This window comes from Vulpes lagopus, chromosome 16 (genome assembly GCF_018345385.1).
Source record: "Vulpes lagopus strain Blue_001 chromosome 16, ASM1834538v1, whole genome shotgun sequence".
NCBI lineage: Eukaryota > Metazoa > Chordata > Mammalia > Carnivora > Canidae > Vulpes > Vulpes lagopus.
The window spans coordinates 45,886,411-45,914,403 of NC_054839.1; the positions used below are offsets into that span (position 1 = coordinate 45,886,411).

General features: G+C 36.1%; 1 protein-coding gene across 2 annotated transcripts in view; it reads left to right on the forward strand.

The window, feature by feature from the left end:
• Positions 1-27,993, forward strand: part of DIAPH3 (diaphanous related formin 3) — a 496,533-nt gene that overhangs the window by 256,167 nt on the left and 212,373 nt on the right. For both annotated transcript variants that reach the window (XM_041731170.1, XM_041731169.1), the window contains one exon: positions 12,575-12,814. In XM_041731170.1, the coding sequence (XP_041587104.1) occupies positions 12,575-12,814 (240 nt within the window). The remainder of the gene's footprint in view (positions 1-12,574; positions 12,815-27,993) is intronic.

Here is a 27,993-nt window from a genome sequence, read left to right on the forward strand (position 1 = left end):
TTAACATGGCTTATATTTATGTTTTGTTCCATGGAATTAGAGGAGCCATCAGTCTAGAGCTTATTTAACCCCAAGATTGAGGCAATATTATTCTGAGTATTCAACTCAATGTCCCATGAATTTTGAAGTTTTCCCATTTTGGCTGATTAGAACAAGTACTCTTCCTACCCTGTGTGAGAATCAGGCATAGTGGCCTCTAGTGTTTTTAGCTGATGGTTTTCTCACATGCATGTGCGGGTCAACACCAGAGCTAAAAACATATGGGGAACCTCTCGAGATCTCCAGAGCTTTCTCTCTGTGCTGCTCTTTCTGGTACTCTGTCCCAAGAACTGCAGTTGCTTTGGCATTATCAGACTCCTCCCTGCCTCTCCTTAATTCATGGAGACTCCGTGACTCGACCTGACTTCCTTCTCCCTGTGCTGCACTTTGGAAATTCTTTCCAAAGAAGTGAATTGGCATGGTCACGGTCCTCATCTTTTTTCCCCTTTATCAGGCACCACTGTCCCATACTGCCTGGTGTCTATCATCTAAAAACTATTGCTTCACTCAGGGTGGTAAGTCTAGTCCCTGTTTTCCCATCTTTGGCCAGAAAAGGAATTTCCCTTTGGAATTGAAAATGGTTTCTAATTTTATTATAATTTGTAAGATGATGGAGTACCTATTTCTTGAAACCCGTAGTTGACTATTCCCTTCCTTATTTACCATGTTGCAGTCCTATTTATTTACTGTCCCCATCACAGATTTGCCTTTACTCTGGTAGTTCCAGCTGCCTCAGCCCAAATGCCACTTCATCATGGAAGCACACTTCCTAATGTTGTCCCGCATCATTCTCTATCTCCTGTACCCTACTTAGTCATAGCACTTGTCTTTATCTTAAAGGGTCTTGTCTATTTGTTTCTCTTTTTTGCTTCCTTTCTCTGCTTACTTAGAGTACTCTGCATTTGCACCAGGTCCTTCCTTGTCATCTTATTTTTAATATGAATTTCCAAGGCCAAAAACTGTGTTTGACACATAATAAATATTTGACACATAAATAAACAAGTAATTGTATCTGACTCCAAAAGGAGGCACTACCATTTCATAGATGAGGCAACTTGTTCACTCAACCAGTAACTATTTCTGCTCAGCTGTGCACTCATTCTTTTCTGACACTAAAAGATAATATTCCCATTTCTTGTGGTGGCCACTGCTCTTGTGTTTCTCTTTGCTGTAGGCACTCACTGTACCTGAAGTTGTTTTTAGTAGTGGTTTCGGTATGCTTCATTAGTGGAGCAATTTATTTTTAATATTTAAAGATTAACTTTGAGTTAATAATATATACAAATGCTTAGAACATTCAAGTAGGAGCTGAAATTATTGAACTTGAAATTAAGTTTTTAGAAATTTGGGACTTTAAATCTTCTAAATAGACAAATAAAAAGTGGAGCATTTAAGCCTATAATAGGAAATCTGGTTTCTTTGTTGCTTTTTGGTATGGAAACATGATGCTTTCTAGTCAGACCCTCTATGTAGTATTGAAATTTTATGGCACAATCTGCTTAATTTGTTTCATTTGCAAAAACAAAACAAAACATCATTACAGTCACATACTAATTACTAGCCATACATCATTCATTTGAAATAAAGCCTAAAGCATTTTGTGGTTATAAGCAAAAAAGGTCTCTTATGATTCATCACTTTGCAAGCAACATTGTTTTAAGGTTGCTTTTTTAGATCCAAGTATCATCTAGTGCCTGGGAAGCATTTTCTGTATTCTGCAAATCTCATTATCTAGGTTTTCGTGTTCTCTTCTTGAGCCTGTTTTGGAAATAATGGAAAGGAGAAGCTGGACTCAAGGAACTAAGTTACTATAGAGCCAGGCAGTTGCATCAAACTTGTGGCTCAAGGTGCAGTTGTGGGTATTGGCTGCTTTCTGTCTCATTCGTGAGGCCTTCAGAAAAGGTCTTAAAGTGCATTTTTAATAAAATTGTGGGAATACTACAATATTCTACTCAATGAACTGACCCCACTAATGCAAAGGTGAAAGTTTGATGAAAATATATTATATATGTACTATTTAGGTAGACTTCAAGTATCTCCCCATAAACTGCTTATTAGTTACAAAGGAAAAGTACAGTAACTTTACATTGGAAGACCTGGCGAGCATCACTTTAACCGTGTGTGTGTGTGTGTGTGTGTGTGTGTGTAAGATAGAGAGTATGATAAAACAAATGGGGCAAAATAGAAATAGCCGGTTAATGTAAAGTCTCTTTTTTTGGTGTTATTAAAACTGAAATTATAAGTTTTTAAAATTCCATTTACAGTAACATAAAAACATAAAACACTTAGTAAATTCACAAAATCTGTATAAACCACTAACAAAGATAAAAGTAGCAAAATATGCAAATCATCTGTTATAAGGCAGTAGACAAGCAGTAGAAAAAAGCTGCAAGCCTTGAGAAAAGAAACTAATCCTAACTTCATGAATGCCCAGCTTTTAGCCTGGTGAAAGTTTTACAGTTAATAGAATGGAGAGCTGGAGTTTAAACAGAAGCTGTGTTTTTCTCCAGATTTGGGATTTCACGTGCAAAGACTTTATATGGATATTATGAGTATGTTCAAAGAACTAAAGGAAATTATCTTCAAGAAATTAAAAAAAACACACACACAAAACAATATGGTCTTAATTGAGAAACCTCTGCAGGAAAATGAAAACTATAAAAATTTACCATATGGAAATTCTCAAACTGAAGTTTAATAACTGAATTGAAATATTTAGTGTGTAGGTTTAATAGTAATTGGAGATAGCAGAAGAATCAGTGAATTTGAAGGCAGCTCTATGGAGGTTATTTTATCTTAAAAGTGTAGCTAAGAAAATATTGTGTAAAAAATGAACAGAACCTTAGATTTTGCTGGATAAATACTCGTCATTCCAAAACACCTATAATTGGTGTCCCCAAAGTTGAAGAGAGTGAGATTGTGGCTCCCAAAATATTTGAAGAAATAATGGCTAAGAAATTCCAAATTGAGTAAGAAATAGAAATTTAAGGCTCAAGGAGCTCAGCATATTCCAACCAGGGTAATATAAAGGAAGACACCTTGGTACATCCTAGTCAAACTGCTAAAAGCCAGAGATAAAGAAAAAAATTATGAATGTAACTTGGTGCTAGGTGTTGGGGTGAGGGTTGATTGAGAGATTGCATAGGGAAAACGAGAGATTTTGCCGACTTTGTAGAAATAATGGAAAGCAGAAGTCAACAGAGGGGCGTTGAAATAATAATAAGAAAAACCCCTGTAAACTCAAAATTCTCTCTTTAGGAGATATGCTTCCCAAAAGAGGATATTTTAGAATAAAGACATTTTTAATGAACTGAAAATGTTAGCTTAGTATGTGGCTATCAGACCTGCCCTACCAGAAATGCTAAAGCTTGGGGCACCTGGGTGGCGCAGTGGTTGAGTGTCTGCTTTTGGCTCAGTTCGTGATCCCGGGGTCTGGGATCGAGTTCCACATCAGGTTCCTCACAGGGAACCTGCTTCTCCCTCTGCCTGTGTCTCTGAGTCTCTCTGTGTCTGTGTCTCATGAATGAATAAATAAAATCTTAAAGAAAATGCTAAAAAGGTTATCCTTCAAGCCAAAGGGAAACAATACCAGAAAGAAGCTCAGATCCACAAAAAGTAATAAAGAGCACCTGAAATAGTAAGTTGTTTTCCCTTCTCATAAATTACTTAAAAGAAAACTGATAATTAAAAAAAAAAATTACTGCAGGATGGGGTTTATAATGTACATAGAAGTAAAAGGTGAGATAATTGCACAAATGATGGGGCACAAGTGAAATTTTGCAGCTAAAACATTACACATCTGAAATGAATCACGTGGTGTGAAATGGAGGAAGGCTGAGGCAGGAAAAGCAAAGCATGTACAGGTGTCATATTTTGACTTAATAGTAACTCTAAGTAGACTGATACGTAGGGATGCATTTTACTAGTCCTAGAGCAGCCAGAAAAAATAAAATGAAAAGAGACAGGACTCAGAAGCCAGTAGAAGTAAAATGGAATGCTAAAAATTGCTTGATTACATCTCATCTTTTTCCCGCTTTTGTAGTTGAAAAGCAGAAGGGACAAACGGAAAATAGCAACAATAAGAAAAGTAGCCTAGCTATGTATATTTCAGAGAATATATACTTCAAGGCAAAGCATATTATAGAAATAGTGATATTACACAATGATAGAAGGAGTCATTTAGTAGGAATAATTGTCTTCAATATATAAGCTTCTAATAACAGCATCAAAATTCATCAAGCACAAACTGGCTGAATTAAGTGGAGAAATAGATAACTCCCTAATCTTCACCTTTAATGTCCCTTTTTCAGTAAATTCTAGAAAAAATATTTAGAAAATATATCCCCTCCAATAAATTAAATATATAGAAAATCAAGACCATTCTATGAGCTGTCTTGTTCTAGTGTTTGGGGCTTCCTCAGAACAACCGCGGAATATGCATTCTTCTCAAACAGACATGGAACCTTCACCAAAGTAGGCCATATGGGAATGTAAAATATATCTCAATAATTTTCAGAAGATTGAAATCTTAGTGAGTAGGTTTTCTGTTAAAACTAAATTGGACAATAAATAATAATGGAACATCTCTATTTGAATATCGCATAATATGGTTTTTAATTACTTGTAGGTCAAAGAGAAAGCTATTTTGAACTGAATGCAAACACTGAAAAACAAAATCAAATTCTTAAATTACTGATATCAGGAAACAGAGAATTTCAGTACAGAAAATTAGACTTGAACATCTATGCAAAAGTTAACAAAATATTTTTAAATCAAATATTTCAGGGCATAAAGAGAATATGTCATGACCAAGTGGTAGAAGGTTGACTTAGCATTTAAAAATTAATGTAGTTAACCATATTACCAGGAAAAAAAAGGGGGCAAAAATCACATTATCTAAGTAGATGCAAAATAACAAGTATTCAGAATTTAAATTTATGATAAACAAAAGTTCTTAGCAACGAGAAACAGGACAAGCTTCTTCAACCTGATAAAGGACATCTACGGAAAACCTGTAACTCTCCTCATAACTGATGGTGAAAGATTAAATGATTTGTCACTTTTGACTGGAATCCAGGCAAGATTATCTATTCTTACACTTCTATTCAGCATTATAATGCATGTTTTAAACTGTATAGTAAGAAAAGAAAAAGAAATTAAAGGCCTGTGCATTGGAAATGAGAAAGTATAAACCATATTTTGAGTGACCCAATTGTTATGAATCTCTTATGGATTCACATAAAGCAATGTGCTTAAAGTTACCAGTGAATTTAATAAGATCACAGAATAGTCAGTATACCCGAATAAGTTGTAATTTTCTCTATAAGCCATGGCATATTGGAAGCCAAAATAAAAATAGTACTATTTACTCCAGTGTCCAAAAACTTAAAATACTTATGAAAAAAATTTCACTAAAACCTGCTATGAAAACCGTAAGATATTTCTGAGAGAAATTAAAGAAATTGTAAATGGGAAATTAGGCATGCTCATCGAGTGGAAGGCTCAGTATTGTTAAGATTTCATTTTTCCCTCAAGTGATCTTAGGTTTCTAATATGATACACGTTCCCAGTCAAAATCCCAGTGGGTTTTATTATAGTAATTGACAGGAAATTACAAAAAAAAACAAAAAACAAAAAACAAAAAACCTTATGGCATGCAAAGGACCTAGATGAGTTAAAATGAGTTTTGAAAAAAGAACAGGCTTGGAAGATGTAGACAACTGATGTGATAATCAAGACAGTAACATTTTGGCTTAAAAATACACAAACTTTTTCTAGAAAGTTTAGAAGTAAATCTGCAAAGATACCATCAACTGATTTTCAACAGAGGCTTCAAGGCTAGTGAGTGGGGAAAGGATCTTTTATTTATTTAACTGTACTGCACTGCTTGGATATCTTACGAACTGAAATGAATCTCAAGTCTTGCATCATACCACACAGAATAATTAATGAGGAATGGAATATAGATCTGACATGCAAAGATAAAATATAAAATACCTATCAAGTGGTGTAAACCACAGCAAAGCAGTTTAACAATTTCCTATAAAGTACACATTCATATTCTATTTTTTAGATACTTAATTAAAATGAGAAGATTCATACAAGAATATTCATAATGTCCTGTATGAGTTTCCGCAGGCCTCCATAACAAATGCCCACAACTGTGGTGGTTTAAAACAACAAATTTATTCTCTCACATTTCTGGAGACCAGAAATCCTAAATCGAGGTGTTGGCAGGTTGGTTCCTTCTGGAGGCTTTGAGGAAGAATCTGTTCCCTGCCTCTCTTCTCACTTGTGGTAGCTGCTCACAGTCACGACTTTGTTTCCTAGCTTGTAGGATTACTCCTCCTCCCTTGCATTGCCTTCTCTTGTGTGTTTCTCTCGCCCTTCGCTTTTTTTTTTTAATTAAAATGACGTCAGTCACTTAATTTAGAGTTCCCTAAATCTAGCTTGATCTCATGTAGAGATCCCTAATTCCATCAGTAAAGATCTTATTTCCAAATAGAGTCATGTTCACAGGTACCTGGGATTAGAACTTGACATACCATCTATCCAGTTCCCTGTTTAACCCAACCCCTATGTAGCCCCAGACTAGAAAACAAGAGTCCTTCAACATGGTATATTTTGGGTATATTTTTACAATGAAATATTGCTCATTAATAAAAACGAATAAAGTACTGCATCGCACTACATATATTTGAATCTCAAAGTCCTTTTGTTCAGTGAAAGAAGTCAGACACAAGGAGTGTTTACTGAAAGTTTCATTAATATAAATTTGAAGAACAGGCAAAACTTAGTTATTGTGATAGAAATCAAAACATTGGTTTCCTATGATAGGGTGGGGATTGTCTGGAAGCAGACATGAATGAATTTAAGACACCAGAATGGTTCTGGGTTTTATGCCAGCTTTTTAATTCATCAGATATGAAACTTCTGTGTTAAGAGTATTTGCTAAGACTGCCAAATTAAATAAGTCTCTTGCTCTCTAGCTTTCCCACTTACAGATCCTAAGCATTGACAGAACTCATTTGGACCTCCTGTGAAATCCTTAGTGGTCTGGAATTGATAAGTACTTGTAAACAAAGATAAAGCAATATCTGATGGCTATAACTAATTTTCTATTTCTTGACTAGCTAGAGGAATATACATTTTATCCTTTTAATATTTTTTGTATAATTCTTGGCTTTGCTTCTACAAAAAAAAAACTGTAAGAAAACATACCATATGTACTTTGCTGTTATGTGGTCTTAAAAAAATAATTTTAGCTTCAAGCTTTAATATCATAAGGGCACATTTATTAAAACTTTTTTTGTATTCTGAGCACTACCCAGACATAAGGTACTTAAAGAGCTATGTTTTGATGCATTTCTCTCTTTTTTTAAGATTTTATTTATTTTGAAAGAGAGACCAAGTGAGTGAGTGGGGTGGGGGCAGAGGGAGAAAAATCTCAAGCAGACTCACCGCTGAGCACAGAGCCCCACATGGGGCTCCATCTCAGGACCCTGAGATCATGACCTGAGCTGCAATCAAGAGTGGATGCTCAACCAACTGAGCCACCCAGGCACCCCTTTGGATGCATCTCTTGAAAATGAAATGAACTGTCCTTTTTTCCTGAGGATTCGGGAAATCTTGAAGAAAATAGTGGCCAGCTAACAGTAAAGGATAGATATATTTTTATGTATAGTTCAGCTTAAGAAATCTAGTTAAAAACTTTTTTCTAAGAGTCTTAATTCTGCTAATACATGCGCATTGCTTTCTTAGATGTCACATTCCTCCCTCAACCCTTCCTCATTTTCTCTTGGACAATGATGCCTTTGTTTTTTCACATTCTGCTTGCTTATGGCACCTCTCCCACAGAGAACGGAAGAATTAGCTAATGAGGAAATATGAGTGGAGAGTGCAGTGTGAGCGGACAACAAACACGAATCTGGATAATACTAAAAATTCAGCACAACAGGAGGTAGTTGGGAAAGGAATGGAGTCTGAAGTAGTAGCAGGCAGTGCTCACAGCAGGGTCATCTCTATAGTGTTTTGTCTTATAACTATTTTGGTGCAATTAAAGTCCATTCCTACTCCTGGGAAAACGTAAGGGTAGTTTGAGGATCCGATGGTTTTTAAGTTGTGATTATTTATTTCCACACTGTGTTGCTCAGAGTGGCATGCACACATGATTGGCAGCAAGTTAGCTTGAGGGCCGTGTCCTACTGGCATGTGACCTCAAAAGAGTCCTTTAATCTTTGTGAAACATTATTGTGTTATTCCCCCCCCCCCTTTTTTTTAAGATTTTATTTATTTATGAGAGACACACAGAGAGAGGTAGAGACACAGGAAGAGGGAGGAGAAGCAGGCTCTATGCAGGGAGCCCAATGCGGGACTCGATCCGAGGCCTCTGGGATCATGCCCGGAGCTAAAGGCAGACACTCAACTGCTGAGCCACACAGGCACCCCTATTGTGTTACTCCTGATACATGTACAAAGTATATGAAGTAAAGGTTTAAAGCAGCCAGTTAAGACTGAAGTGAATGGCTTTTCAATCAGTTGGTTACTTGTAGTGTTAACTAAGTAAATGGTTAAAATAGTTTTAAAATGACTTTAGGGAAGGATAGCAAAGATATAGAGCATGTACTAAAATTTCTTTTGAGGTAAGGCTATGCAAGTCTGCAGGCAAGAAGGTGGGGAGGACCCAACAGGTTTTAAATAAGCTGGTTTCGGGGATCCCTGGGTGGCTCAGCGGTTTGGCACCTGCCTTTGGCCCAGGGTACGGTCCTGGAGTCCTGGGATCGAGTCCCATGTTGGGCTCCTGGCATGGAGCCTGCTTCTCCCTCCTCCTGTGTCCCTGCCTCTCTCTCTCTCTCTCTCTCTCTATGTCTATCATAAATAAATAAACAAATCTTTTAAAATAAATAAATAAGCTGGTTTCTGAATATCTCTTATCTATAAAAGAAGTAATGAGGACTAGATTTGGCATTAAACATAGTTGGTATAAAAATGCCTAATTCTATTTTCTCCCCAGTAAATCAATGGATAACATTAAAACTATATGTGAAAAACATACTCGTAATAAGGTGATGGAAGTTGACATCTTCCTGAGGACATTTTCTACTTTTTACCCTTTAAGATAGATGGAAAGACTCAGATGATCCAAGGGTGGCAGTCATGACTTAGATGACTCACAGCTCTGAGAGGGCACTGAGTCAGTACCTGTTGGTTCATTATTCTCTAAAGGTCTTTCATTTCATCTCTTTTCTGACAACACTCATGTTGCCAGCAACACAAGACTATAAAGATTACCCTTGGAGTTCTGTATATTGCTTGTGGCTTGATTTTCACCAGCTACTCTTTTAAAGGTGTTCTCATTGTGACATGGGACATCTATGGTCATGGGGTGGGGAGATTGCAGGAACGCTGCCCTCTGCTTTCAAACAATAAAATACTTGTAATCCAAGTATTTTCACTGTATTTTTCATGCCTTTAGATTGATCTTCAGATTACAACTCCTTATTGTCAGAGTTTGGTGATGTGAGTTTATATTACGAAGACTCTAACAATTGGAAGTCTACCTCTGTGAAAGCAGAATTCTGATTTCTTCTAGAATTCTAATTATTATCTCTCACCATTAAACTTTTATAACTCATTCTCCTCCTCCTCCTCCTTTTTGGTGACTTTCTGTTACCTTTGAGAGTATTGAGCACTACAGTGCTCCATTTCTGCATCCAGCCTCGCTTGTGGCAGAAAAATGAGAGTTTCCTTAGCAAGCAAACAAAATGCAAATCTTGTGTTAACACATCATGTGAAGTGACAAAGAAACATCCTTCAGGAATTTAAAGAAAATTTTTTTTTCTAATTTATAAACCTTTTTCCTTTGATCCTATGTGAAGAAAGACTTTGATTTGATTAATGACAAAAAGGACCCTGTGATTATCATAGGTCCCAAGATCTAGATCTTAGAAGGTTAGTGTTCTTTCAGGGCTTTGTTTTGTTTTTAAATAACAGGGACAGATTTCCTGGAGGATCAGAGTCGGGCCATTCAGTGGTGGACTCGAGACTATAATGAGCTCCAGGTTATTTCTCAGGTTCTTTTTCAGCTCAGTGATTCTGTTCACTAAAATAAATGTATTTCATGTTAGTCAGAATACTGTTTGAAATTTGGAAGGAAAAACAATATGAAAAGGACATCTAATTTTAAAAGATGTTGCTCAAAGATGTGTTTTTTAGGATTCCTTTCCCGACTTTGCTTTGTAAGGCATTTTCATGAACTCGGAGCATTTTGTTCTGCATTACATCATACACTTACTCTATCTTTTCAAGGTACCTGTCCCCAGTGCCAGGTACACTCATTACTCATATAAATCTAGGTTATATTTTTCTAGGAAAATTAATTACTTTATACTGGCTACATATGGTTAGCTTGTCAGCAGGAAGGCTTTAACATATTTTGGGGCAGTATAATATAACATTTAAGCAAAGTTTTTTTCTCTTTGTGCGTAAGGTAGTACGTTAATATAGATTAAAATTAACATATTTCATAATACAAATATTTTCCTGGAATGCTTCCAAGTTTACTGCAAAGTAACAAAGTATCATGAATTGAGGGCACAGGTTGAAACTATGCCATGGGTGCATCATATACCTTTTGAATGGCCATAACCATGTGTACTTAAGTGATTACTCATGTGGCTTACTATTCTAAAGGATATAGTAAATGTAATAGAGCATGATACAAAATTGACCCAGGATAATATGAATACCATTTGCAACATTTAAGGATAAAAGCGTAGGGAATTTGGCCCATTGGGAACATTTAAGACACCTGAATTAACCTTGTGAGACATAATCACTGCTTAACTTTACTTCATGTCCTGGAAAAACAGGTCCAAACAGAAGGATTCATGCCCAGTAAGAATTGGTATTCTAATAGGGCTTCATTTTATCTTTCTAACATTTTGTATTTATTTCATGAAGCCATTATTTTTGCTTTGTTTTTAAGTCTTTGTCGAGCCTACAGTCTTTCTACTTTCTTGTAGGAAGAGAAAAAAGCTTCCTCTACACAGGCATATTGGAAGACATTCCTTGAACTGTGGGAGTTTTAAAATACTTAAAAGTCTTTGTAAAGAGAAGTCATTACAATAGTCAAACTCTTAGCATCTTGGCCATGTACACTTAAACATTTAATCAGTCAAGTAGCTGGGAAGAATACTAAATGTGAATTAGCTATTTATATAATTTACTAAAATCTTTTCAGTCACTGTGTGGATTCGGTCCATTTGAAGATGTTCTCTCAGAGGTATCTGTGGAGAGCTAATCCCTTATTGCTCAGTCCTGGTTAGACGGGGATGCTGGGCTGTACCATTACATCGAGCAGTGTCTGTAATATCCTTTTGAATCGAATAAATTCAGGCTTTGGTCTATTTCATTTTAAATAACAGTCATTATATTATGAACAGATAGTCTTGTGCCTCCTGAACAGAAATCCTATAAGCTTCATGTGAAGCTCTTGTTCTTTAATTTTTTCCTTTAGGTTCTGTGACTGATGGAACTAGTCCCTATTTTAACCCTATGGTGTCTGTCACTATCTTCTTTCCCCCCCCTGAACTTGCTTCACACTGCTTTTGATATTTATAATAGTTGTTGAAGTTCAGTAGTTTTACTGTTACTGCCTCATCGAGGTGCTTCACCTCTCAAATCCCTTAGTGTACTTGGCCAAGGAATTCATAGCTTAAATGCTCTCTGTCTCCAGCCTTTAGTTAAATGGCTCTTCTCTTCCCTTGTGATAGAACTGGAGGGAGTAAGCTCCAGGCAAGAACTTGCTGACCCTCTAGCCTTTTTGTTCTTTTTAAAGATTTCAACCCCTCTCCCCCGCTCCATTCCCAACAAGGAGTCCCAAACAGGGTTAACTTGGCATAGGATGGACCAGGAGCTTTGCATGGCTTCTGTCTTTGGCTATGCCCACATCCCCTCACACCGACTCTGCTAATCCAGTGTGTGTCAGGAGTCATTCGACTTCGTGTGTTTCTCAAGAAAGTCAATTTAGTACAAATTGGGACCTATTTACTTTCCCTCCGTCTAACACATACTGTTAGTCAGCGGGGCTTCTGAGGACAGCCGTTGCTATTTGAAGAAAACAAACTCTCTTTAGACCCTTCAGAATGTTTTAAACATGACCCAACAGTTTCAATATTGAACAAAAATTAATGATAGAAATGCTTGGTGATTTGTGGCCTCTGTACCCTGTTACTTTTTTACAGTGTGGTTTCTGTTAAGAAATTATATGCACTTTATTACTCTAACATTGTCCTTTAATTAAAGCTTGCTTTTCATGGGGGCATCTAAATTGTTAATTTTTTCTTTGAGGACTGACTCTTGATTGCTTACAAAAACAAGCAGGGCTTTTCTCTCTCCCTGCTATCAGTTTGAAGGGACATATTGCTTCCTCGGCACTGTCATACCAATAAATCATCCCAGATTACTTGCAGTCGTACAGTACTAAAGTATACCATGCATTTTAAAGGAAATCTGCTATTTTCTTTTCAATCAGATGAGCAATGTGAAGAGACTACGGCCACGGCTCAGTGCTATTCTCTTTAAGCTTCAGTTTGAAGAGCAGGTGAACAACATCAAACCTGACATCATGGCTGTCAGTACTGCCTGCGAGGAGATAAAGAAGAGCAAAAGCTTCAGCAAGTTGCTGGAACTTATATTGCTAATGGGAAACTACATGAATGCTGGCTCCCGGAATGCTCAAACCTTCGGATTTAACCTTAGCTCTCTCTGTAAAGTGAGTTTGTTTTTTAAAAACACGTATTTACCTGACCACTTATTCTGAAATGTCAGCCCTGATTACATTATTTAAATATTTTTATTTTGATGTGCTCATTATCAAGAACTTGAACTAAACCAGGAACCCAAACCCAGAGTGAACTGAGCTAATTTACTCAACCTCTGAGCTAAATCCAAATACTAATTTTCTCTGATCTGCAAATCCAACTGAAGGATTTTGTTTAATAACAGAATTATGTTGTAAACCTATGCTTTCCCAAACTAATGAAATGGAACATCAAAATATTATTTAAATCTAAAATTCAATTCAGGCCCCTGCAAATGATGGTATATATGTATTGAGAGTTGCTTAGCTTTGCCACTACGATTTTTACCTTTAACTATTTGAATATTTCTTTGCTGCTTTTTTTTTTTCCGTAAGCTGTCTAAAGGGAGAAAAGAATGAGACTGCTTTATATAAAGGGAAAATCGTTTTATTAGGAATAAACATGCCTCAGATGTCATTGATGATTTTGAAAAGTTTCTATCTAAATATAATTTTAAAGGATGTGAAAATTGAGTAAGTTTAGAGATTTGTTTTTTTCCCTCCTGGGTTCTTCTACAGGTTAAATGTCCTTATAGCAAATATATTCACTGTTTTATGTAACAGAGTTCTTTCCTCAGAAGTGGGCCATGGTAATAGTGCTTTATTGATCTGCTTACAACAAATTCTTCTCCGTTACACATCACAAGAAAAGCTTTCTTTTGTTCTTGACCTGCTAACATCTATACTACCTGATTAAGGAGTTTGATGACTGGTTTTCCCTGCTATCCAGAAATCTCGCTTCATGCCACTTCGCTTGTACAAAAGACCGATGTTAGTATGAACCTGTTTCTAAACTGAAATCTGAAGAGGACTGCTTCTCTGCTTTACACCATTTGGCTTATGAAAGTTTTCATGGCAACCCTATAACTTTGGGTAGCAGGAGAAACTTGATTGCTATTGCCAGTTAGATAGGGAAGGTGAGAAACAAGTCCAGTTTAAGCCAAAGGTTTGCTCTCAGTGCTTTCATGACTTACCTTGTATAATTTTCCCGACCTACGCCACCTCTTGGTATCAACACCTTGTGAATTTGCTCTACTCCATCTCCATCTTTGTATTTTCCTCTCATTTTCTGAGTCTGATAGATCAGTTAAGATTCCTAGCATGGGGATGCAAATCCTAATACATGTGTTGAAGACTTTGCACACTTAAAGAGTGCTTACTTATTCCTGCACCAGATGCTTGACCTCATCATCTCATTGAGTGGATGCAATTATCATGTGGCATACAGAGACCCCTGTTTTTCCACTTGTAAACCATTATGATTAAAATTTTTAATAGTACAATATACAAAAAGTTATGGCAACAGAGTTGAGAGAGAAAGGCTAACTCAGTTACGGGAAGAACATTAAGCATTGAGAAGAGGAATAGGAATTTAGAGCTGGATCTGCAAGTATGAGTGGATGTTCCTGAGAGGCAAAGCCATTCTAGACTATAGCCATCAGTTTGCATAAAGGAACATATAGTGGCATACATGAGTACACCAAGTGATCAGAAGCCTAGACGGGAGAGGAGTGGAGATAATGTAAATGAAATAGTAAATTGGTCTAGATTGAAAAGCATCTCCAGTGGCATGCCTTATGGTGAAGATTTAGTCCTTTATTTCAAGAGCTGTCTCATAGCAATGTAATTCTAATAGCAGTATGGAAAGGAGTAAGCTTCACTGTCCAGTACCGTTACCATTAGCCACGTGTGGCTGTTTACATTTAAATTAATTAAACTTTAAATAAAATTAGGAAATACTTTGGTCACCCTTGCCACATTTCAAGTGACTAAGTGTCCATATGTGTTGGCAGTATAAATATAGGATATTTCCAAAACTGTAGAATATTCTGGATAGCACTGGGTGAGAAGGTTATGCTTGGGAGAGACTCGGTGACTGGCTAATGTGTAGTGAGTGACCCAGGAACTCAAGCTGAGAACATAGATGGAGAAATAATGAGGGGGGAATGAGAGAAAACAGGGAGGCATCAAAGATATCTCCTTGTTGCTGACATGTTTGAAGTGGTTGCTCCAAAGGGATTGATTTCATGCTGTTTTTAGTGTTTCCTACCCCTGGTTTACCTCAGTGTCTTAAAGTGAACCTGATGGAAGCTGCCTTCATTATTTAGCAAATATTACAGAACAGTTTGTGTCTATTATGTACTTGAGATGATGGAAATGCAATTAGGGTAGCAGTGAAAGGGTTTGGGATAGGATGGGAGAGGGGGCGAAAGGGAGTGGTGTATACATTTGAGGAACATCTAGGGAACTGTCAGAATATAGTGATGATGAACGAGGAGGTGGGAGGGCAAGGAGGCAAGTACAACTGCCAAAATCAGGCTTTCCCTGACAGGGAAGCAAAGGAAGAAAAACAAGATGAAGAGCGAAGTCAGGGAGACGTTTACATCTGCAAATCAACTGGAGTTTGTTTTTTAGTATTAAGTGTCTATTCCTCTTTAGAGCTTGCATCTCAGAACTCCAGTCAGCTCACAGAGAGTTGACCATATGCCCTCCCTCATGCCTTCTTTGCAGAGGAGCTGTGACAAGAGATTAGGTCTGATCCATGAGGTTGAATAGCCTGATACAGTGCCGGATGCATAGTAAATACTCAGTAAATCGCTGTTGTGTGAATGGCAATGCAACAGACAAAATGGACACAAAGTTGTGCCTCTTAGTTATGCAGTTGAAAGTAGGCATCCTCTCATACTGATGGACGGTGGCTGATGCACAGTAAGTTACAAATGTAATGATGCTGCTAGTACTTTAGTTAATCTGTAGACCAGTTAGTCTGTCTCCAGATAAGAGTCGACTGTATTTTCAGGCCATGATACCAGATATTTTGATCATCCCTATTAGAAGTCTTCTGTTGTGCAAGAAACAAAATAAATACTACAACTTTTTATTTTTTATTAGCCTACATGTCAAGTTGAAAGCATATATTGAACAAGATGATATCTCATCATGTTTGTTATCTGAAGTAGCAGCTTGATCTTTGACAATTGTGATTGAATTTTCACACTGAGTATAAAGCATTTGGTTTGATGATAAGCCCCCATAAAAGGAATTTCATATTTATTTGACAGTAGAAAGACAGGATGATATTTTAATCTGGTAAAACATGCTGGGTAATTATATGTCATCTAATATTCTATATTCAAAATCTTTACTTTTAAATACCCCTTATAAATTTAGGTCTGGCACAAAAAGTATATGAAAATTTGTATTACATTGTTAATTTTGCATTGTTTAAAAATAGTTATGTGAGTCATGAAATCTGCATACATTATTAATTTTAGGGGCTATACTACATCTTTGTATACATTTATAATTGAGGTAGCTAAATGCAGTAACTGAGTTCAGAGGGGAAAAGGTTTGTGCTCTCTTTTTTCCCTAAAGATTTGATGTGGTCTCTGATAAATATAAAAGTAAAATATGGGACATAAGATAAACATGAGTAAGAATCTATTAAGTTATAAAAAATTGGGGCAGCCCAGGTGGCTCAGCGGTTTAGCACTGCCTTTAGTCCAGGGCCTGATCCTGGAGACCCAGGATCGAGCCCCACGTCGGGCTCCCTGCATGGAGCCTTCTTCTCCCTCTGCCTGTGTCTCTGCCTCCCTCTCTCTCTCTGTGTCTCTCATGAATAGATGAATAAAATATTTAAAAAAATAAAAAATAAAAAATTAAAGTAGGCATTTAGGTTTGAGGCTTAGTGAAGTGCAAACACGGTAATGAAACTTTTCATGAGCTAAAGATGAGATTTCTCTTATTAGCCAAAGCTGAACTGTATAAGAAAATGTATTGTTATAAGAGAAAAATAAGATGTTGAACTATGGTCTTTAATACAGTAAGTGAAAGCATCAGTTACATTAGAATCTTTCTTTTAGAGCTATCTCCCCCGCCCCTCCCTCTTTTCTTATCCTACAAATATGAACAGAGCCTCTTAGGGCCTGACACTCCAAGAGAACCCTCAGGGTAAGATACAGATGTACTTTTCAGGTACATAATGCTATTCCTAGTTTAAGTAAAATGGTGTAACTATGCTTTCTTATGGCTTGACCATTTAAAAGTATAAACCTTAGAATATATAAAAGAGTGGATGGACTTCTTATCATTCATGAAGTCCTCCAAAGATATTGCTAGACTTTAAATAATAATTGGATAATATGCAGTTGGAGATTATATTCTCTTTTTTCAGGACCTGCTACTGATTAAATGCAAGTCCATTTCCTTAGAAATTCAGGCAGTAAATGGTAAGTGATTGCCTGACCAAAATGCCCACCTAGAAAAAATGCATATGTGGTTGTGTTGAAGTTAATTTTCTTAGAGAACCTGTTGGTAGGGCAAAGATCTTTTTCTTCAAGTAGATCAGTAGTCCAGCAAAAGAGTGAGTTGACCCCATCATCAAAGTTAAACACCATATTAAAGTATATGAGAGGATTTTAACTTGTGAGTTTAAAAAATAGATGTTATTAATCCCTACACTATGGCTATAACATGTGTTTAATATTTCTTAATGCTTAATGATAGATAATTTTGGAATAGCAAATTATCCTGATCAATACAACTGGATGATGTAGCTGTAAAATGTAGGTCTTTGTTCTAAGTAATTAAATAAACTATATCTGGAGAGTAGATAGAGATTTTGGTAGAGTTACGAATTGCAATAATTTTGTCAGTGTTTATGCTGTTTTGGGGGAAAATTGCAGAAACAAGTAATTATTGATTCCATTATAAGTGTATCGGTATTATCATTTTGTAGGAGACTTTTCTGTTCTCCGTGGTGGTCGACCACACAGTGAGTTCTTCTCAAAGATGAAGTCATCCAAAGATATGTAGTAGTAATGGGAGTGTGGAGGGCTTAGAAGTTAGGTATTAAAAGGGTAGGCAGTTGGAGGCAAGATTTGTTTTTGCTTGATTTTGATTTTTTGTCTGTTCATTTAGGTGCATGAAATTTTGATCTGATCTCCTAATATTCTCTTTACAAGTGCAGCCTAACCAAAAGTAGAATAAAGCTGACCAAAGCTGTGATGGAGAAGATTTTTATATTTATTCTTTCTTTATTTTTTAAAGATTTACTTATTTATTTGTGAGAGAAAGGGGGCTTGAGCAAGTGAGGGGAGAAGCAGAGGGAGAGAGAGTCCTGAAGCAGGCTCCCCAGTGAACATGGAGCACAACTGGGGTTCTGTCCCAGGTCCCAGCTCTGAGATCATGACCTGAGTCGAAATCAAGAGCTGGCCGCTTTACTGACTAAGCCACCCAAGTTCCCCTGGAGAAGATTTTTTAAGGAAAAAACTCCCCAAAGCAAAACTGTTTAATTTCCTTTTTTTGTATAATGCCCCCACCAACTCCAGTGAGTGATTTCTTGAAATAATGAAAAGCTCTTCTTGTAGTACGTTGATTCTCAATCTCTACAGTACCTTTAAGAAATACTGATGTGTCAGCTCCACATTGAATCAATTACTTCAGCATATATGGATATGGATGTTTAGTGGCTTTTTAAAGGTCCCCGAGGTAATTTTAGTGCACAAACCGAACTGAGAATCACTGTTTTCTACCCTACTTCATATCCCAGAATGGAAAATCCCTGATTGGTGGTGTGGAACCAGCCAACAAGCAAACATACAAAAGCAAAACCCAACCAACATAGGAACAAAAACAAAAAAGAACCAGCTCCACGTCACTGAAGGATGAGTGGTGAAAATATTTCAGAAAACTGCCTTTTTTTCTTTTTTTCCATGCCAAGCTGAGCACTACTCTGAAAGTGAAGGAAAGGAGTGAGTGGAGTGTGAATCTCAGGCACCCAGTGGAACTGAAATAAGTTGATGGCCAGTGTCCTGAGTTATTTTGCAGGGCTCTATCTTGTATAGGTAGAATTTCACTCATTATAAAAAGCAGGAGACAAATACCTCTGCCTGTCACCTGTTATAGTCATACAGGGTAATACTGTGAAGCTTTTGTGAAATTTTACTTCTGATATATCACCTTTTCCCTCGCTCTATGAAGTTATTTTAAAGAAAGACCTCTGCCAAACAAATCCATTGTTCCATCTGCATTGTGTTTTAGAAGGATTTAGAGAGGTTTTTATTCTTTATCAGATTGGCAAAATCACACCAGTGAATTTTGGCACCCTTTGAAAGTAAAGCAGTTTTTGGCCAAAGACTTGCAGATAACAAATGCCATTCTTATTTTACATCTAGCCAATTAAGTCATTGAAATATTGACTTCCAAAGTAATGTGAAGCTATTTAGGATTCTTAACCCCTTTGATTCATTCATTAACACAATTAATTTGTAGCATTTTTCAATAAATATTTGATTTTACTAAGTAATGTTTTTGATAAATTTTACATTTTTTTCAGTTGCTATTAAGCATTGTAACTTGGAATTATTCTTTTACTAGGATTAGAGTGGCTTTGCTCATAAACAGCAAATACACTGTTTGCTGTCATCTCACCATTCTCATGAAGAGCAAAGCTAATCCATCAAAATTCCTTTATCCCAAACACAGAGCCTCAGCATTGTCCTTAACACTGTACTTGTAGACAGCTACTATCCATTAGAGGTAGCACCCAAGATGAATCTTACCAACCATCTCTGTTTTAGTTCAGTCTCCTATTTTTATACATTTTAAAAATGAAAAATCAAAAGTTGAATAATATGCTCCATTCCTGATACTCTAGGAACTTATTGTTTACCTCTTCTTTGTCAAGGATCTTCATTGTACCTACGTTTTTGGGATAGAGGCAAAACGTGCACCATTATTATATCTATAGTTATAGTTAGAGAGTGGCATTTGTGAACATTTGTTCTTAGATGGCAGATGTGAGGGAGTACGATGATAAAAATGGGTGCACACCCAAGGCAAAGACATTACAAAAAAGGAAATTATTGGTTAATATCTCTTATAAACATAGATGCAAAAATTCTTAGCAAAAGGTTATAAGCCAAGACTAATGATGTATAAAAAAAATTACATGCCACACCCAAGTGGGACAGGTACAAGAGGCTAGTTAAACATTTGAAAATCAATTAACAGAATTAATTACACCCACAGGCTAAAGAAGAAAAACCATTTGATCATATCAGTATATGTAGAAAATGCATTTGATAAAAGCCAACTTCCATTCATGTAAAACACTTAAACTAGAAATATAGGGGGGACTTCCTCAAATTTATAAGAATATCTATAAAAACTACAGTTCCCATTATACCTAATGTAAGAAACTGAATGTTTATGTCTTTGGGAACAAGGAAAGGCTATCCCTGCTCACCATTCTTATTCAACGTTGTATTGGAAGTCTTAGCTGATACAGTAATACAAGAAAATTGAACAAAAGGTATTTAGATTGAGAAGGAATAAATAAAAGTGTCTTTGTTCATAAGTAAAATGATTGCCTATATAGAAAATCACCCCAAATTGACCAAAAAGAAAAAAAGTAAAATACTTCCTGGAACTAATAAGTGATTATAGCAAAGTTTTAGGATATGCCATAGACATAAAAAATTTAATTACTTTCCAAATATCAGCATTGAACAATTGGAACTTGAAAGTAAAAACAGTATCACTTATGTTAGTACACATTTACATACAAATTTAGTGTTACTAACACATTTAGTGTTAGTACACTAAAATACATACAAGATTCATATGAGAAAGACTATAGAACTTTGATGAAAGAAATCAATAAAGATCTAATAAGGAAATAGATATCCATGTTAAGGGAAAAGAATATTCCATATTAAGCTGTCTCTTCTTCCAACTTAATATGTAGATTCAATGTAATCCAAATCGTAATCCCAGTAAATTATTTTGTGAATATTGTTGAGCTGATTCTAAAGGTTATATGGATATGTAAAAGACCCATAATAGCCAACCCAACACTGAAGAACAGAGTTGGAGGACTAATACTATTGGACTTGAAGACTACGGTAGTCAAAACATTGTTGTATTGATTTAAAACATAGATAAATGGAACAAAATAGAGTGCTCAGAAAAAGCTCCATATAGTCAAATCTTTAACAAAGAAACAAAGGCAATTCAGTGGAGGAATAATACTCTCTTGAGGAAATGGTGCTGGAACAATTGCACATAAACATGCAAGAGAAAATGTGTGTACATATAGACCTCACGCCTTTCATAAGAATTCACTCAAAATAGAGGCTGAAATGTAAAAATGCAAAACTCTACAACTTCTAAAAGAGAAGAGAAAATATAGGTGACTTTGGGTTTGGCAGTGACTTTTTAGATAAGATACCAAAAGCATGAACCTTGAAAGAAAAATATTGCCAGGTTGGATTTCATTAAAATTAAAAATTTCTGCTCTGCAAAAAACACTTAAGATAGAAGACAAACCACAGACTCGGAGAAAATCTTTGCTAATACCTAACTGATAAAGGACTTGTATCCAAAATATACAGATAATTCTTAAAACTCAACAAGAAGTGGTCAAAAGACTTAACCAGACACATCACCAAAGAAGATTTACAAATGGCAGTAAATATATGAACAGATAACCAACATCATATGTCAGTAGAGAATTGCAAGCTAAAATAATGTGACAGCACTACACACCTAAGAGAAGGGCCAAAATCTGAAACACTGGCAAAGATGTGGTACAATAGGAACTGTCATTCATTACTGAAGAGAACGCAAAATGGTACATTCTACATTGGAAAATTGTTAGGCAGTTGTCAAGTTAGACACAGTTTTTTTGTTTTGTTTTGTTTTGTTTTTTAAAGATTTATTTTAGAGAGCATGAGCAGGAGGCACAGGGGGAGAGAGAGTCTCAAGTAGACTCCATACCCTGACACAGGGCTCGACTTAATGACTCTGTGATCACCACCTGAGCTGAAACCAAGACTCAGATACTTAACTGACTTCACAACCCAGGTGCCTCATGTTAAACATATATTTAACAGAGGATTCAGTGATCACACTCTTAAACTTACTCAAAGAAGTTGAAAACCTGCACAAAAGGGCAGCCCTGGTGGTGCAGCAGTTTAGCGCCGCCTGCAGCCCAGGGTGTGATCCTGGAGACCCAGGATCCAGTCCCACGTTAGGCTCCCTGCTTGGAGCCTGCTTCTCCCTCTGCCTGTGTCGCTGCCTCTCTCTCTGTGTCTCTATTAATGGATAAGTAAAATCTTCTAAAGAAAACCTGAACAAAAATATTTATAGCAGCTTTATTTGTGATTGCCAAACTATGGAAACAATCCAGATGTCCTTCGGTAGGTGAATGAGTAAACTGTGATGCCTCCATACAATAGAATATTATTCAATAATAAATGATCTCCCAAGCCTAGAAAAGACTTGGAGGAAGTAATATGCATTACTTAGATGCATATTAAGTAAAAGAAGTCAATTTGAAAAGCCTACATACTGGAAGCCATACATATATGGCTTTTTGGAAAAGAGAAAATTAGATAGTAAGCTGTGTTAGGAAGGCAAGAAGAAAGAGATGAATAGATTGAGCGCAGGAAATTTAGGGGGGAGGGAGGACGTATTCTGCATGACAGGGTAATGGTAGATACATGATATTATGCATTCTTTCTATGCGACTGTAGAAGGCAGAGTGAACCCTAATGTAAACAGTGGATCTCAAGTTGATATATCAATATCAGCACATCATTTGGGATGTACAACATACTAATAGGGGAATTTTGCTGGAGGAAAAGGTATATGGGAACTCTGTTATTTTCTGCTTATATTTTTTCTGTAAAGCTGGAGCTGCTTTAAAAAAATAAAATCCAGTGTTTAAAAAATAAAGGTAAAACATTTACTTTAAAATTAATATATTTGACCCAGTTATATTAACTGAAGAACACTGAACTGTTTTGTATGTCCTGTGGAATGAGAAGGCTGTGTAAACAGAACATTGAACAATACAGTAGATAATGTAATAAGCTAAAAGTTTTACTACAGCACAGAAATGCTGCAACACTGCAGTTTCTGTGCACCAAAATCCAAGAGAAATAAATTAAAAACATAATTCAGGTAAAGTAGAGGGGGAATATGAAAGAATTCAGCTTATAATTATAGGAATCCACATTATATAAAACATTTTCTTCCTTATTTAATGTTTCAACTCATCATTTTAAAATGAAAATTATACAATATAAATAATGTTTACTAATGAATATCACAAATTATTTGTCTAATGTTCCTTTTTAAAATCTATTATCAATTGATCTCTACTTATATTAAAAATCATTTTGAAAGTTTATGGTATTAATAGTTACAGCAATGACATAGATGACATTAAGCATCTTATTTAAATTAAGATTTTATTTCCATTGTAGAGATAACTAATCTCCTTCAAAAGTTTAACCAACATGCTGGTTATTTTGTTAATGTGGTTACACATATAAAGAAGCATTATTCATTGCATAGTTGTGATTTACACTAGTGGGTTTTTACTGGTGCATTGAGCTTCCTGACCGAGAAAATGTGTTATATTCTATGACAGTATGTGTTAACGCATCTACTTTTGTGTGAATACCTTTAACCTAAATTTAGAGATACTATTTCATAAGTACGCAAATCACTTTATTCTGCATAGGATTTAAAATGGAGTATGATATACTTGTTAGAGGATATACTTGTTCAAGGCTGTTAAAGGTTAAACTTTACAGCCATCTTTTCATCTAACCATATTCCTATAATGTTTTGTCAGCACTAATCTATCAGCAATGTTGAAAGACTTGTTTTGAGTGATAAGATTCAGGTGGCATTTTATTAAATTTATAGATATAACACTAGAAAGAATGTCATGCTCTCAGAACTAGAAAATGACTCAGGGTAGAAGGTGTCTGTTTTTAGAGGCTTTCCAGGCTAGAATTAATAGGTTACAGGACTTCAGTATTTTAAATGTCATTGTTGTTCTTTTGTTGCTTACTATTATTTTTGCCCACTATGGTTTTGAGAAATTTGTTTATTTGACACATGATAATCTCAAGATTTTTGTAGAGAGACTGTTTTGTAGTGGTTATCAACTTTGGATTCACACAGACATGTGTTCAAACCTTGGTTTTACCAGATAGAAGCTATGTTATCTGGGGTATGTTACATGATCTCTCTCCAAACTTTTTTCTCCTCCTTAGTTATGGGTATAATACTAGTTCTTCATAAAGATATTATGTGTTTTAAGCACTAAATATTTCTTTGGCTAGTTCTGGTGTCAGGATAAGTGCCACATAAGAGTTGTGGCTATTGGGCAGCCCCCGTGGCCCAGCAGTTTAGCACCGCCTTCAGCCGAGGGCGTGATCCTGGAAACCCGGGATCGAGTCCCACATCGGGGTCCCTACATGGAGCCTGCTTCTCCCTTTGCCTGTATCTCTGCCTCTCTCTGTGTTTCTCATGAATAAATAAATACAATCTTCAAAAAGAAAAAGTTGCGGCTATAATAGTATCAGTGATATTAGTGTTAATGGCATTAATATTAATATTGATTATTGATATTTATAATTAAAAATCAACATTGATCATTACCAATATTAATGGGTCTTCTAGATTCTCATAATTTTGTCATTTTATGATGTTCAACAATGTCAACAGCTAGAGAGTCTGTGCTGTTTTGATACATACTTAGATAATAGAAACACGGTAATGGGATCAAAGTTAATAATTTGGCAGTACTCTATGGCTTACGTGTCATTAGTCAAAGAGTAAGGGGCCTTTGGATTCTGAGGATCACCAAAAAGATACTCAGCTTTTATTTTAGGAATTTGCCTTGTGATTAAAACAATGGAATATTCTTTAAATGCCATCCAAGTTTGTGCTGAATGGCTTAAAAATATTTCAAAACATTGCATTGTAGCTACAAAGGAATTCTACTCCAGAGTGACAAGTAGGCCATGATTTATTACAGGATCTTCTTTTAACATTATTTGTCTGGAATGAACAGAGCAGTTGAAGAAACTCCATCCATCTTTTTGTTTATTTGACATTCATACTGCATTAAATGTACCTTAAAGAAACAATATACAAATAAGAAATTCTCCTTAACAGCCATGATTACTCATCAGCAAGATACATCTCTTGGCAATAAAACAAAAGGAAGCCTGTCAAGCAATGTCTCTTAAAATTTAAATAAAGCAGATTTTTTAAACCTAACCGAATTTTTAAAGCAAATATTTTAGCTTCATTTTCTTTCCAAGAGTTAGCATTACGAAGTGTGCTCAAGTGAACTATTCTTTCTCTTCAACAAAATTAGCACCATCCCCCAAGCTTTCCTTATTCTGCTAGCTCAGATGCTGATTATGTAGGATATGAGTAATTAGTGGAAATAGAATGCACCTTTTTGTTCATGTTTATCAAAAGTCAAAAAAAAATGAGCAAATAGGTAAAGATGTTGATAAATATCTTCTTGTGCATTCATGCTTTTAGAAGATGGTCTTCATTCTTTTTTGTAAAGCGTTTTGGGGAAAGGAGGGAAGGAATAGAATCATTGGGGGAAGAAGAATACCTTTGTGTACTTTGTCCTGAAAATGTTAGGACCTGAATGAAGATTCTCCACCCTAGAATTTAAAGCAACAAAGCAATTTATACATGAGACACCAGATGTTATTGACAGTTGGTTGCCATCTTTGTTTTTTTATCTAAACTCCTCATTTATTAGTCCTACTTTCAAATTTATTTGGAAATTTGATTTTTCTTTTGTCTTATATTTGTTAAATACAGATTCTGAAAGTATGGGAGAATGTCGCTTCCATTTACTATTCAGTAGATATTCTTTTTAATATTAGGCTGTTGACGATTCTCTCCTTGCTAACCAGTTGATGTTTTCAGTAATACAGCCAGCAGAGAACCCTCCTCTGTGAATTGCCGTCTAGCTTTGTGATGGTCTTTGAATAACTTGAATCTTTGTTTGACTTGTATACTTAACATTTACTAAACTGGTGGATGCTATAAACTATCTTAAACTCCAGAATTCTAAATCTGAATTTTTACTGCTCATGAATAAAGATCAAGATTGATCCAGCTGGTTGTTGTTAGATCAGAGTTTTCTTGATATATTAATCCTAGCAGTTGCTGACTATTTAGATATGTCGTATCTAGCACTGGAAAGCTCTTTCCAGTCTTTACAAATTATAGAGGTAGATGATGCTTGTGCTGATCAACATTCCATATGGGCTGCATGTCTAGTTTCACAAGAAAGGAGCATTGTGAAGAGGGGATGTAACCAGTGTGAGTCGGGAGCTGAGAGTCCATAGAAGCGATGCTATTCCCCACATGGTCATTGCTGTCACGGGGATGGAGGGATAGAAGAGTTCACTACTAGGGTACTTGAAAAACTAAATAAAAACAAAGCCAAAGACAGCTTTTACGTTGTCTTGGTCGTACAAGAGAAAATTATTAAATTTATGAAAGTTTGCTACTTTTACTCTGGCCTTATCCACTCAAGATGATAGTATGAAGGAAATTATGGACCAAAGGTAGCTTAATAAATCAGATTAACATTCTCAATATATGTGAATACAGACTGAAATATTCTAAATGTCCTTATTAGCATGTAAAAAATAACTGTGAACTGGGATTATCACTAGGTTATATATTTGCATGTAAATATATATATTTATATAAATATATATACACACAGGGACATTTATTTATATGTAAAAACATACATGCATGTGTATGTTTTTACATATAAAACATACATACATATATATATATACACACACACACACATGCATGTATATATATATATATATATATATACATTTTCATTCTGTGCTCCTGTTTGGGTTCATTTGATCAACTTTTAAGCTTTGGGCACTTAAGGGCTCACAAAATGGCAAGCCTAGACCATTATACTCCTCTGAGTTCTAACCAGGGCTGCTCAACGGTTTATCCACCACCAGGGGATAGGAAATTCGTTCTTGGGAAGCAAAAGTATCTGGCTGTTTTTATGTGTAAAGCATAGATATACAGTATGTGAACAGATATATGGTATACTTATGATTTTAAAATTTCATAGATGCATATGCTTAGGAAAAAAAATACCTAAAAATGCTCTTTAGCCAGCAATGATGAAAGAAAAAGATTGAGAAATACTTTTGTACACCTTTATCCATCTACATCCTTTGTGGGCATTTTTACTTGGATGCTCCTTAAAAGCTTCAACCTCAACTTGTGCAAAACTGAACCCGGGCTCTTTGCGTACCACACTGCACCCACCTCTGTTTCTCTATCTTTCCGTTAACTTTAATCCATTGCATCACCTGGGTCTCTGTGCCCCCTCTGTCCCATTGTTCCCATCCCGGAGGCTCTGCCCTGGGTCAGGCCGTTGTCTCTCCCTGCCTGGACTGTTGTTAGGGGTTTGTGAGTTACTCTTCCTTCTTCTGTTCTTTGCCTTGCTTTTTTTTTTTTTCTTTTTTCTTTTTTTGTCTTTTATCCACACTGTGCTAGAGGGAGCCTTCTAAACTGTGGGTCTCATCATCTCTTACCCAATTTAAAAACTCCCCAGTTCTTAGGGTTCAAAATCTTTCTACTACTGCATGGCATACCTTTCCTCCTGTTATCTGGTCTTTTCCTGTCTTCCCAGACTTATCTTTCTACTCTCTATTGTCTTCCTCAACACACACTTCTTTTTCAGAGTCACTCAGCCTCCTCAGATGTGTCGTTTTCTTCCTCATCTGTGGCCTTTTTCAAATACTGCTCCATCTGCTTGTGGTATAGCACTTCTAAAGTTTCTTCTTCCCTTCCTCTCTGTCCCATACAACTCCCTGTCTACCAGTGTTCAGTCCAGGTGTCTAGTCCTCTGAGGCATGCTTTGTGATTATGTTTTGGTATACTGTTGGTCACACCTGGGTAAATGTCCCTGTGTGTGTGTATGTTTATGTGTGTTGGGCATGTGTATTTTTCCCCCCACTAAACACCTTCTTGAGGAACCAAACCTGTGTCTTATTTTGTTGTATCTCCAACTCCAGCATCTACTAGGCATTCCATAAATACGTGCCAAATTTAAAAAAAAAGAAAAAAAAAGGAACAAACGCCTAGGGTTAAGTACTACTATATAGACTTTCGGGTTCTTCTGTTTTCTTAAGTGTTTGTCATGTATTTTCCCCCATAGAATGTTGCATAATAGATTGGATTAAGTTTATACTTTCTTTTCA